Genomic DNA, 14,617 nt, shown 5'->3' with positions numbered 1-14,617 from the left:
AACTCTCATATTGCCCACAATAAATATGGCTGCCCTGTACTGCTGCCCCTACGTTTGTGCCCATACGCGTACTACGGGGGGGGGGGGATCTCCAAATGGGAGGAGCAAGAACAATGAGGCGGGGCTAGCTGTCACAGCTCGCTGGTTATTGGCTGCTTTGCTCCAGTGCCGGTTACCAAAGGCAGGTTGAGCAAATAATGCAGACATGTGGGCGTGTCACTAGCCGGAAGAGGGTGTGGTTTAGGAGGCCGGTGCCACGGTCGGTGTCGCAGATCAGGGCCGGAGCTTGTTTCCTCTTCTCTTCTCGTAAACAGCGCTGCGGTGTGCCAGGTGTGACCGGAGAGCGATGCGGCCGGGCGGGGAGCTTTAAGAGCGGAGATACCGAGAGATAAGCCGGACACAGAAGACATGGAGAACGAGTTCAAGAGCATAGACGAGGAGAACCGCTGGAGTCCGCTTTATGGAGTGAGTATGGGCTGTACACCGGGTTCTGTGTACACATTACTGGACATAGCAGCCCTGACACACGTCATACAAAGTATTCCTATCTATCCATGGCCAGGTATGGTCCTGACACACAGCTATTCCATACTGACACCCCAGGGAGGAGGACAATCTGGAGATTATAATATGCAATATGTCACCCATACCAATCCACACATCAGTTTTTTGCATGGCTGAATGTTATATAGATTTCCCATACAACCCAATATGTCTCCTAAGTGCTCATATCATATAGGGGAACATCCAGACCATTGGAGGATTGCCATCCCCTGCTGCCCAAGCAAAAGGCTGTAAATAAAATTATAAAAAAAACAGGTTTTGCCAAAAATTATAAATGAAATTTTGCAAACCCCAGTCTTTGCTTCCGCCATGTGTGAGTGAATGAATTGTGTGTTAGAGCTTTGCACTCCGGGTCCAGTGATGTACACCTGCTATGTGCTGGGATTAGGGGCTTGGAGTGCCCAGGAGCTGCCTGGCATGGGGATGCCACCTGTGCTGCCAGGGTGATGGGATCAGATGAGTACTCATTGTACGTGGGGGGTACAGGAGATGAACCTTGCATTATTTTCATTCATTATAAAATCAGGGGTAGACATAGCATTGTGCCAGTGCACAAGGGCTCCAGACAATCGTCAGCCCAGCAGGGTCCCCATAGTAGTTTGTATGATCCTATGTCCACCTACTTCCACCATTCTTCCCTCAACCCAGCTCTCCATCCCAGGCTGGGCAAATGATGTGCCCCCTCCCATGGTAGGTGAAATAATTCTCCCAGCAATCCCTGCCCCGGCTGCTTCTTCCTTGTTACTGTTGAATGTCTTAAGGCTTTTGCTTTCCTTCACACTATGGTGGAGGGGCCACCAGTCAGTGTTGCACTGGGGCCCAATGTTGGCTGTGTCTGCAGCTGTATAAAATTCATTTTTTTTTTACATTTGTAGGTTTTATTAAAGTCTAACATTAGGTTCAGCAAAAATCTTTGCAGTGGCAAGGGTAGCATGTTCCTTTATGGCTAGGAGCCATAAAAAGTAAATGCCCTGTTTCCCCAAAAATAAGAGTGTCTTATATTAATTTTTACTCCAAAAATGCACTGGGGCTTATTTTCAGGGGATGTCTTATTTTGTCATGGACAACAATCAACATTTATTCTTGAACAAAACAAATCAACGTTTATTTACATACAAACATGTCATCACATAGAACATCATCATAACTCTCTAACCCCTGAAATCCATCTTGAATTTCTTATGATTCCCATTTTCTTTAGATCCATTGGCCCCAATTTATCTGTCTAGCAATAGCACTTTCCTTATATGAGCTCCTCTTGTCGATGTATTTTTAAATATATATATATATATATATATTGTAGCTTATTTCTGGGGTAGGGCTTATATTTCCAGCATCCCCAAAAATACAGAAAACTCATCCTAGGGCTTATTTTTGGGGTAAACAGGGTAGTTCTCCCTCTGTATGTGACTGGCCCTTGCATCCTCTTCCATAAGCCACCACAGCCTGCTGTCTGCTTCTTTCTTTATATTGATGGACCAATAGCTGGGCATTGTAAGTGCAAGAACCAACATGCCTGTTCACTTTCTATAGTGGTTGGGTGGAAGAGTAGCATGCTCATTTTTGCTGAACCTTTAAATCGTTCTTCAATGGTTACCTGGTGAACAGGAAGGTCCTTGTTCAGGCACTTTTTGTGTTCTATTAATGCTCCTGCCTTGTCACCTGGTCACTCACATCCCTGGATGAGCCTATGGTTAGTTGTGCTGTGTAACCATGTCCATGTAAAGTGACATTTCAGTATAAGGAAGCCAGTAATAGTATAGAGCTGATACTGGAGTCAGTGCATATAGCTAGGATGTGGCTGGACCATCAGCTGTGATAGGGGGTAGGTAAAAAGTATACGTGGTACTTGTTTGCTCTACATGTAACTAAATACCTTCCATTTAAGGTTTAGATCGACTTTAATAAATCTAGAACACTAGGATATCAGTTGTCAAATTAGAGCTTTCCTTTATTGAACATTATGGGATGTCCAAAAGATGGAAGCTCCATTGAAAGCACCTTGGATATGTTGGTGTTCCGTATATATGTAGGCAGTGCTCAACCCAGGATTTCTTTTTACCGGGTGGGAAGAAATTTTAGGCGGGTGGCAGACCTTGTATTGTGACCCAACTTATCAGTAACTACCCAAAAACAGCCGGGTGGTTAATGAAAAGTGCCGGGTGGTGCGCCCAGCTAAATGGGGCTGGGGAGAACACTGTATGTAGGCAATGTAAAAAAAAAAATCTACACTGTACAATGCTAATAGATAATTCAACCAGTTATATTATTTTTACCAAATATACATTTTTCAGGAAATATTGTGCTATTCATTAAGATTTGTTTCTCATTTGTATTATATTGTTGGGTGAATTTAAGGTACCACTTCTTCTTAAAAGATGCATATGATAGAAATATGTTGTCCGCCACTGATGACATGAGCGTCTGAATTACTTTGTAGTTGTCCTGGAACAGGCGTATTGTTACCAATATCAATGCTGATGTTCGGACTGATTGTGTATTGCTTTCATTAGGGAAAAATGTTTCCATGGTATAAGGAGTAAATGGATGTGCTGGTAGTCATACCAGGAAAGCTGTGAAGCAGAACATTTGCTGTCCAATGTTGCATTGCAGTTGTATATCCAAAGCAGTTCATACATAAGAAATAAATATTGATGTATAGGAAGGCATTGTCATCTTTGAGCCATGTCAGTGCTGCTATACAAATAGGGGATAAAGCAGAGCCAACATTAGGGCAGAACAGTTCCTGTTACTTGTCACAGTTAAAAACAAAGGCAGTCCTGTTTTTGGCGCCATTAAAACTCTAGATTTTCATCACCAGAGACAATGGTTTGTAATCCCAGGTGAACATCTAACATAACAGGTGTTCATTAGTGATCTTTGTGTCAGATTAATTAATGATCAGCCGCTAATAAAACTGTTTTCAGCCCCAAGTCGTGTGCCTTGTGCTTGTTCTCTTCATTCCCCTCTGTATAGAACACTCTTCTATAGCCAAACAGTCTGTGCAGCAATCTCTTTTAAAACAGTCACCTAAAATGATTGCTAATATTTGTTTTAAGCATCTGTATTGATAAAAATTACCGAACAGATTTACAAACCATACCCAATTCTGGAAGAAGGATCAGCACCAGAAACCAATTGGGTTCTGTTACAGACCCATGCCAGTGCTCAACTTAGAATGTTTAACTGGGTAGGAAGAAATTGTAGGCAGGTGGTGGCGTCTGTATTGTGGTGGTTGCTGGATGGTGCACCCAACTAAAAGGGGCTGGGGAAAACACTGCATGTGCTGATGGGGGAATAGTAATGACTTTTAAGTGTATTACTGCTTTTTATTATTCTGGCACTGGTAAAGAATTGTCACCTCTATATTTATTTAGCAGAATATGTAGTCTCACTCATCTGTGTTTGGTAAAGAAGTGTATGAACAGAATTTTAGGAGGTGACATGGTGTATCTCTGTTTCCAGTTAAGGTTTTCAGTATAGCATACCTCCTAGAATGTACAAATATTTTGCAATACCATCCTACATTCTAATACTTTACCATATATTCACATGGCCTGAGGCTTTGTTTAAGCCCCAGTGAGGTCAATAAAAGCCAGAGTCAATGAGGAAAGCACTGCAGCCTCTTGTATGACCACTGATTTACTAATACTAACACCTGATGGGACCTCCTGCAGGTAAAGGTATTCAAAAAACAATATTTTTTAGGAAACAAAATGTATTTATATTTAACACATGATTAAACTGCCATTTAAGTTAGAAATCAAAAAATCATGTTTATTAAATTTTAATGATACTGATGATTCTTCCTTCAGTTATAAAAATATATTTAGCTAGTTCCCATAAATACCATGTATCCTTTTCAGGGAATTGAATGGTCTTCATGCTTTTGGCTACATTTCATGCTCCATTCAGAATGTTTTCGTTTGTATCTGTCCCATTGTGCTTTAGAGGGCAGAGACTGTACCCCCAAGTCCATGACGCACAATGCAAAGAATCATGGTACATAATGTTTTTTTATAGCTGGGACATTACCTTTGTGACTGCCCTTCTCCCCCCTAGTTTTAACCCACAAGTCCTGAAAAATCTCCAGCTGCCTTTTGCATAAAGTAACACATTTTAAAATGTATAATTGTGTGCTTATTTCACTTTTTACATTACCTAATGTGGAGAATATGAAAAATATTTTTTTAGTCAGTAGTGGAGTGTTCTCCCCAGCCCCTTTTAGCTGGGTACACCACCCAGCACATTCCAGTACCGAGCTGGCTGTTTTTGGGTAGTTACTGAAGAGTTGAGTCACAAGATTCTCAACACTGTAGTGGAATCTTCTATATTCAAATGTTCAAAACCTACTTTTTGAGTCTGTAGTGGGTTAAAAAGTACTCTACATTTTATATGTAAAGAGATTTCCTCTAGTTGCAGCACACTATTGGCATTGACAATATTTGCCACCTTTATTATACTGATAAATTCCCCGAATTTGCTACAGTTGATGCATGTGTTGCTATTACATAAGTGTATAGCTTCTTACAGTATAGGTTTAAAAGGCATATAATGTTTCAAGTATATTTGATGCCATTTAATGATGCAGATGATCTGTAAGGGTGTCGGCCATTGAAGAGGCTATAAAAATATCCTGCTTATAATTACTTGATACTCTGTGCCAGGAAACCTACAATTTCTTTTAATCCTTTAGAGGTTTTTCAGTGTCCTGCCCATAAACAATACCAGCTTGTGTGAATTAAATTAGTCATCATGGGTACATGATAGCTTGCTTTGGTAGAGTTCTTTTGTACTGCTAAGTCTTTAATGAGAGATAGTTTGCAATCCTCTTCCACTACTGTATCATATTTATGACTGGATTGCTGTGTAAGTTTGTGAATGTTATTGTACAGAGCCTAATAAATAAAAGATAATGGTGGTGATAGCTAATGAATCGTTTCCAGGACTAGTCATGTCAATAATATGCTAATAAGCTTGTTTTTGGAAAATATATTTGTTCTATTTAGCTTGTATAATACAACCAGTGGAGACTATAAACCTTTAATGACCTTTAAGGATTTTTAGTGACTAAAAGTTCATCTTAACATGGTAAAAGAGGTCACATGCATGCACACACATCTAACCTCTCTTTACTATAGCCAGATCTATAAAGGTAGCATTTTATCTGAATTTCTGTCTTTCCGTTTCTGATGTTTCCTCAGACCTGACAAGGCTATGGTAAAACGGGAGACGAGGCTTTTCTCTGCTGTACCTAAAGACCAACTCCGGGCACAGTAACTTTACTAGGTCATTGTGTAGGCTTTCTCCTGTGGACTAGAGGGAAAGGCTAGATGATGGATGTTCTACAGCTTGGAAATGATATTTGCTGCACCTCACTAGATGACAGTTTCTCGTATGCTGTGAGAATCTCGAAGTGTGCATTTTCAGGAGGGAAGATGATTCTGTACATGATGGGATGTAGGGCTTGTATTCAGCTTTCTGCAGATTTCAGCATTCTGTTTGTGAATAGCATAAAACCTGTCTGCAATAATATAAATTAGTCTTTTGGGTATTTTTGCGTTGCCAGTCATGTTGATGGTATAAAAAATAATCACTCCCTTTCAAATATTCACATTTTGTTGCTTTGCAGGCTGAAATTGCGGATATACGCAAAATAAAATTTCCAGCTGTAGTTACTCAATGCAACTTATATCATCCAAGTGAAAGTGATAAAATCAACAATTCAGAAAAAAAATAGACTAAAAAAAGCAATCACTGAGTTAAAGGATCAACTCTCCTCATAAAACAACAAACTTGTAACGTCTGTTTAGTGTAACTAACCACCTTCTCCATTGCTTACCGAGCTAGGTTATTGTTTTCTGTAATCTTTTTTTTATTAGTTTTACAATAAACAGTTATTCCTGGAACATTCCAGTGCTTGCTGAAATCAATCAATCAACTGTGGGTGGCAAGGTACTGTAAGATCTCCGGGATAAAATTGTGCAGAGATGGACACCAACACATTTCCAAGCTCTAGGAGCACCGTATAGTTTAAAACTGAGAACCTTTAAAGAGCTTGGTACCCTTCCTGGGGTCCCCCAAACTGGAGGAAACTGTTCGGAGGCTACCTAGAAGCCTTTGGCAACTTAGAGGCAATTACAGAATAATATGGCAAAGGTTGATCATTTTGTGCATGTGATAACAATATTACAAGTGTTCTACAAATGTGACTTATGGGAAGTTGTAGAAAACTGCTATCCTCTCCTAGAAAGTTGTCGGTTAGAAGACGGTCCAAACTTTATTGTGGCAATGACCTGAAACACACAGAAAAGTGACCACCCATGAGCTGAAGGTGAAAAAGGTAAATATCCTTGTGTGTCTAAGCCCAGACATAAAAACCTATTGGAATTCTGTGGAATGACATGAAGGTTGCAGTCCATCAATGATCATTTAATTTGACTAAACTTTAACAGGTTTGTAGAGAAGAGTGGGCAAATATTGCACCGTCTAGATGTAAAAAGTTGATAGATGACTGCTATCCCATAAAGGGGGGGTGTCAAACCTTGTATTTCATTGCAGTGATTTTTCTTTTAACAGTTGCCATAATTTTTCTCACTTAAGTGTTATAAGTTGCATAGGGTAAATGCATCTGGAAAGATTAATTTTTATGTGTCCTCGTTTTAGTCTGCAAAGAAACAAAAAAGTAAATATTTTGATATTTTGAAGGATTTTTTTTTGTTTTTGTTTTTTCCTCCTTATAATCGCTGTAAATTTAAGAGCATTAACTTGCAGTTACTGACATTTTCCCTTGCTTTTGGCTATTTTGTATTTTTCCTGCTGGGTGATGATTTGTTACTGTTTAGACTAATATTCCCTGTGGTGTTTGCATTATCACATTTTAGTACCTTAGGTATTTGCAATATAATATTTTTTTTCTTTGCATTTATTGACCTTAAATAGATTTTAGATATTTCACAGCTAGATATTTTTAAACAGTATTTATAGTGCCAACATATTAGACATGTCGTGTTTAAAAAAAAGATTTTTTCTCTTTTATTGTTAAAAAATGACATTAGAAGGGAGATCTATTAAACTTTTACTTTTTATTTGCACTCTCCTGCCCCATTGTCATCTGAACAAGTAGCAAGATGGAGTTTGAACATCTAATGCTATTAAAAAACAAAGTCTGAATGTGGTCTTAATCCTATTTTGGAATGCTTGAAAACTTCATCTCTACAAGTTGTGCCCCTTCTGCTGCTTAATGAAAATTCAAAGTTTAATCTTCCAAAATGTTGGTTCCTTATTTCTCCCCCTATCAGCATTTTCAATTAGTAATACATATCTTATTTTAGACCCAGTGATATCCTAACTCCGGTCATTGCAATGTGGACAGATCATGGCTGGTGGCAGGAGTCATCAGGTTGGTACGTAACTTTCAAAAATAGGTAGCTGTTGTAAATTCCACATGTAATTCTCCCCCTTGGTGATTGGAGAGTGACTGAGGAATGAAAGGAAAGGCCTGGGTGCGCCCCCCGAGCAGGGTCAGGAGAAAGACCTCGCTGGAGGGGTGCACCGGCCAGAGCTGTGGACCATGTCACCCGGAGTCATTGCAGGCTCAAGTCGGTGGGTGGTTTGTGTCCAGAGACACCCTCCCACACTCCCATCCTAGGCTCAGATCTGCGATGGGAGAGTGGGCGGGTTCTGGCATCATGACATCACTAATGGGGAAGTTTCTTCCCATTTGAGTGACAACCGGCTCCCCGTGCATGCGCCGCCCAGAGCCAATAAATTTAGTGGTCCGTCAGCCCGAAAAGGTTGGCGACCACTTGTACTAGATACATAATTTTGTCATTGCAATTTCCCAGTGACCACAGCATCTTGATTGTTTGAGAATCCATGTCTTACTTTTAGCGGTGTCCATGATGTTCATGTGATAACAAATGGCTATAGTTTGATTGTTTGATTTTGGTGCAGTTATTTAGAACATAATTATTATATGATAATAGTTGGGGATTAATTTTTTTTCTTTTAACAAAGAAACATTCTCAAATTATTTTCTTATGTTGTAGAGGAAATATAGAAATATAGTTTTATTAATTTCACCACATCTGTTACATATAATCAGATTGGGGTGTGACACTTTAAATGCATGTGGTATGTCTTTAGTCACCAAGAGGTTTTTGCAATAACTCAAGTATCCACTCTTGAAATAGTATGATTTTCAACATTCTGAAACCTAATGTACAAGTGTAAATGCAGCATCAACCCCTTTTCTTCTGGGATTTTTCAAACACTTTACTATCACAAGGCACATGACAAGTTTAGTTTTAGATTCTAGTTTAGTTTTAGAAATCATTGGTGACAATTCCTCTTTATGTAATGTAAGTACATCGTGTCTGACTGACCTATTATTGACTCCTCTCTACACTATATTTAGGCTACTTGAGTAGAAACTGTATGTGATTGTCTTGCCATCCACTATGACCAGTACCTGACCGTTCTAGACCCATTCTCAAAACTTTAGATGTGCTACTTGATAGAAATATTAGGATGTTTAGGTACATCTGTTTCTAGAGCCTTATAGCAGTGTATCTGCAGTGTGAGATCTAAGGCACTGATGTCTCAGGAGGTCTAGGTTTATTTTACTACTCTTCTGGTCAGTGGTTGCTTTGCATAGGTTTCTGAAGCAATGCTCTGCTAGAGACACAGTTGAGAACAAACCATGCCAGTAAATGGAGAGATCAGCAGCAGAAACCTTGCTATAATATTGATAAATAGATGTTCGTCCATTGCCTGACTATGGCTGACTTTATAGTTTAGCTACTTTTAAGATTGGATGTTTGTCCATATCATCTGGTAGTGTTATGCACAGAATAGCCCAGTGATGTCATCTCCCAGTCTTGTGATTGGTGATTTTTATTTCGTTTTCCTTATTTCCTATTACAACAATGTGATGAATCATGTGATTGTAGCAGACAACCCCCCCCCCCCCCCATGTGTCACTCAAAATCTGGGAACTAAGTGAAATCCATGTTTCTGCATGAGTAGCTATGATTCTGTAGGTGACGTTGCTAGAATCCCTCAAATATATATTGAGATAATGAGATAAGTTGAAAGCAGAACTAAACTCACTAATGTAATGGTTCCCCAAAACTGTTACATGGTAGCCGTCAACTGTCCGACTTGTCAGTGTGTTTTTCAGATGATAACTGCACTTTTATGCTGACAAACGTCAGGTGTGTGTCATGGCCTGATTTCATGTGTTTGAAGATCTAAGAAGAGGCCAAAATTACTATAAAAGAATCAAAGGTTTAGATTTTCTTTGGATCTGTATTTTCTTACTTCTCCTTTTTTCATTTCTGTTTCTAATTATTCTATAAAAATGTATGTCCTTACATGAAATTGCATTGCAACATTCATTTACTTGCGCTTTCATATATTTGTTTATTTCGATTAAAACAGACAAGTGCGTATGCCACCTCAGCCAGGCTCTAATGATGTGAAACACAACAAAGTTTTTTTTTGTTTTTCTTTTTGAAAAGCCAGAAACCATTGAGTTTACCATACATTAATGAGTTTGGGAACCACATACCCCTTTTTTTCTCCAGTTTAAAGTAAATTTGTCATGATAAAAATTATTTTATTTTTTCTTTCATTTTTTTTGCTTAAGCTAGAGGGATGAACATAGGTCTGTCATTTTTCACAGAACTTTTATTTACAATTTAAAAAGAATGAAACATTGTGCAATAACCTGTGTACCTTTCTGAAATGAAAGAGATAGATCATCTAAGTTTTTCTGTCACTCTGTTTATGCATTGCAGACATTCATCCTTTTGCCAGATGGCCATTGATGCCTAGACAATTTAAAATGTTCACATTTTCACCAGAGTAAGGGGGTAGCGGAAAACAAATCATCCAATGTGGACAAATATTTTAGTGTCAATTGACAACTTAGAAAGTTTCCTTTTACATACTCTTGCGTTTCCTGGAAAATAACTTGAGGAAATAGGACTCCCCTGGGTCATGGGTAGAAAATCTTTCCTAACATATCTAATTGGACCTAAATTTAGTTTTAACTATAAATATATTTTTCCAAAAAAAAAAAACAAATGAAATTTACATTACCCTTTCTGTAGTAGCTAATCATAAGAATTGTCAGCCATTAAATATTGAGAAAAATATGACACACAAAAATGTCTCTTGACTTTCTCATGTATATGCACAGATATGTGCCAAAAATTGGAAAAAAAAAGTAATAATAAACATTTAGGTAATTTGCCTGCTCATTGGCAGTCTAGCTACATTCTGCCCCTACATTCCACAGTGCAGTCAGGCCTGCAGGTGCACCTTGGCAATCTTCAGGTTTCTTGATCAGCTTGTGTAAGCTCAGCTCAAAACTCTTATAGGTGAATGGAGAGGGAGCCGTGCCAATGCTTTTTATTTGTATTTTGGTGGGAGTGAATAGCTTTTAGGGCATTCTTTTTTTTTTTTCCACTTCCAACTTCATACTGTAAGATCAAGGGGGATTCAAGGAAATGTTCATATTTACTACTGGTACATGTCAAATTTAAAATAGACAAAAAGGTGCAAACTCTTTTTCTGCCCATGTTAAGTTACATTTTATTCTTTTATGCCAGCGTGGCATGAACTTTTATTTGTTTATTTTTTTTTACAGTAAAAGGGTTTTGCTTCTGCTTTTACTCATCTTAATTTCTATTCATTCTTATCGAACAGATTATCCTTAAAGCTGTCGTGACCTATAGTTCTGCAAGCACTGTATATTCTCTCTGCATTCTTCTGTACCCACATCAAAACTGTTTGATGGTGCCTCATTTCCTGGTTTTAAAACATTAATTACCATGTGATGGAAACATGACATTAATCTTCAGGTTCCAGGCAAAAGCTTTTTAAATACAGTTTGCTACTGAGTATTCTTAAAGGGGACCCATCAAACCAAAGAATATGGTGGAGGAATTAGGTAAAGTTAACCAAAGTCGGATCAAGTCATGATTGTGCTGTATAACATATATACCAGTTTCATTTTAAAGCATGTATCTTATTCAGCCAAAACATTTTTTTGGTTGTATGAGTATAAAATCCCTGTCGGTTTTAACTAGGGGTTGAAGTCTAGAAAATTTGCCAAAAAGTCATGCAGTGGGATAGGACTTGTTACCAGTTTTGCCTGCAGCCTTCCTGTGATTTTATCTTTCTTCATTACCAACCTACTATACTTTGCCCTGCATCTGTGTTAAGGTGGCCATCTTGATAGAGGCAGATTCTTTACTTGTTTATGTCCATGTCCCTGCAACAAGGAGAACAGTGAGTTCTGGCTATGAGCCTTAAACTACATACACTTGTTAGATTGTCACTTGATATGAGCATGACTGCTCCAGCATATTCAGTGACAATATTGTTAACAATCCAACCTGGTTGGTGCCAACGTTGGTGCCATCCAACGTTGATGACTGTTTGCTGTTCTTTCCTATGGAGAAGAGCACAGTGGCGTGCTGCTCGCTCATCCTCCCACTCTATAGAACAAAATGGCACTGTGTACTAGTTCATTCATGTGCCTCTCGAAGCAATTCCAAAATATTGTTTCCACCAGCTGTAATCTGACATCTGTATGGGCTATTGGCACAAATATCATTTCTAGACACATTCCCTGTGACAGCAAATTTTCAAGTCTATCAACTTAAACTGCCTTTTGGGACTGCAATGGGAAGTTTGCCCTTCCAATCTTACTGACAGTAATTAGGAGAACAGCATTGGGAGATCTCACACTTTTCTTTTATTAAACACATACATTCTATCTGCCGTGAGTATTACAAATAGAAAAGAAATTGCAAACCCATTTCATATTTAAAAAATAAATGTTAAATATAGATTTTGAGTCATTATGTTCATGTAGGTGGTGCTTCGGTCTGCTATTTAAGATTGTGTTCATTGCTGTGGCTTGCTGTTCCTTAATTTGTTGTTTCTGGAAAGTTGTAGTAATTTGATCTAGAAGATTGTTCTGGGAATAAAGCTGAACTTTGGCTGGGAAGAGGTCAGCACGCACAAAATACACACATTTCCTGACCTCTGTACACATTAAAGATGCTATTTTCAGAATAAAGAATCATGTATAATCAATTTTTTTTCTGGCTCCCTGTGCATGCTGATATTTAATTGTTCTGCTGATCTGTGTAATGTTTTGCATGCCTTTTCCAAGGTAATTATAAAGGCAGATATGTTTAAAGAAAGGTTACCTTGGAACAGTAGATCATTTTTCAAATGACTGACTCATCACATATCCTGGAAAGAAAAGAAATTATTAGTTTAAGAAAGAAGGTGGGGCCATGCAAATCTCTTCTCCTCCCCTTATTGTAAATAAATGTATTTACATCCAAGAATTGCTGCTGTATAGCAGACTAATATAATCAGAGTATATAATATTGACTTACAATGACTTGTACGGCATTACTTGCGTTGACATAAGTTCTCTTTAAAATTTCAATGAAAACTGCATGATCCTAGGATCTAACAAGCGTGAATGCACCTTCAAATGAGGGGAGTTGAGTAACCTCTTTAGATTTTAGGCTCTTCTGGGCAGGGTCCCCTCCTCCGATTTTTGTTTTTTTTTTTTTTTTTCTTTCCCCTGTTGCAGCCCCTATTTAATGTACGGAACTTTGTCATTGGGCACTTTATAAATACAGTTTTTTTCATATTAATAACAAAATTGATCTGCGCAAATAGGTTAGGACTTGAGGAAAATCAAATTGTAATATGGAGGACTACAGAATTCTGTACAATTTGCTAAACTTTTTTTTTTTTTTGAAACACACTGTTGCCAATTTTTTTTTTCCAAGCACTGTTTTTAATATTCTTATTTTGTTTTTCCTAGGAAATACGATTTAAATCACCCGTGTTGCCTAATAAAATAGCAAAAAATCCAGAGAATAAAAACAGGAACAGATACAGAGATGTTAACCCATGTAAGTAATTCTGATCTGCTTAATTGTTTTTTAACTTTCTTCTAACTTTAGTTAATTACTTAGGCTATTTTTTTTATATAAATAGAACTTTGCTAAATGCATGTGAACTTTTCCAATATTTTTTTCTTTTCTCCTTCCTAAACTGACTGTTATATCTGGTTGGTTATCCGTTCAATAAGTGCAAAACCTACCTGTTGATGATGTTAGAAATTCAAAGTTGTCCTGTGTCTGGTCCTATTTCTTGTGTTATCGCGGATACAGTGAATAGGCTTTGTTGTTCTAAAAAGCTTGACTAGCTTTTGTGCAATGGAGATGCGTAGGTAAGTTTGGTAAGAAAAAAATTGGGCAAGGCTGACAACACTTGGCCCACTAAAATGCTCCATTTAGCCAGCCCACGGCAAAGCTTGAAAGGTAAGGGGTATATTTGAAAGATCAACAATCAATGTTAACTTTATGTACTTAACTTTTTTCAGATCTGATATTTTTTTTCCAATGTATCTGCTGGCACTTTTTCACAGTCCAAGCTACAACAAGACAAAGTTGTATTACTTTATAGCAGAAGAGAAAAGTGAGCACGCCGTTTTAATTCTCATGTTTGTCAGAGCAGTGTAATTTAGAAATAAAGTAATAGAATTATAAATATTTTGGCAAGGTAAAAGCTGTCAAATCTACCTATGGTCTTTACTCTACTCTTCAGCTTGTCATTGCTAGGCAGAAGATCTGAAATAAAGGGCTGGTCAAAGGCCCAACCTATTCCAAGCTGTCCGTAATGGTAAAAATGAATGGCTCATAATCTGAACTTTAACTTGCCACAAATTTAGACAATTCACTTTAGATTTCAGGGGCCACTCAGCCCATTTAGTGGCTGGGTGACTCCTGCAAGAACAATGATGCAATGTACAATGTCTTATGTTTAAGGCTGACCTTAAAATAAACCATGAATCTTCACCTCCTGGGCAGTTCATTTCTGTCCGGATATATAGGTCTAAAAGCAGTACATTGTTATTCATGAAAATTTATTTTACCATATATATTATAATAGTATGAGTATAATAAAGTTTGAAACACAAAATCATAATTAAATAAATTTTATTTAT

The 14,617-nt window shown here is 37.9% G+C and overlaps 1 protein-coding gene across 2 annotated transcripts in view; it reads left to right on the top strand.

Annotated features, from left to right (window-relative positions):
* The first annotated feature begins 222 nt into the window (after positions 1-222).
* Positions 223-14,617, top strand: part of PTPN2 (protein tyrosine phosphatase non-receptor type 2) — a 36,213-nt gene continuing 21,818 nt past the window's right edge. The window contains exons 1-2 of one of the 2 annotated variants that reach the window (XM_072411477.1): positions 223-465; positions 13,430-13,520. In XM_072411477.1, the coding sequence (XP_072267578.1) occupies positions 409-465; positions 13,430-13,520 (148 nt within the window). In that variant the 5' untranslated portion in view covers positions 223-408. The remainder of the gene's footprint in view (positions 466-13,429; positions 13,521-14,617) is intronic. The other variant, XM_072411478.1, reaches the window with a different exon arrangement.

The sequence above is a fragment of the Pyxicephalus adspersus genome, chromosome 5 (genome assembly GCF_032062135.1).
Source record: "Pyxicephalus adspersus chromosome 5, UCB_Pads_2.0, whole genome shotgun sequence".
Lineage (NCBI taxonomy): Eukaryota > Metazoa > Chordata > Amphibia > Anura > Pyxicephalidae > Pyxicephalus > Pyxicephalus adspersus.
The sequence above is the reverse complement of the archived record's forward strand: the minus strand, read 5'-3'. Positions and strand labels throughout refer to the sequence as shown.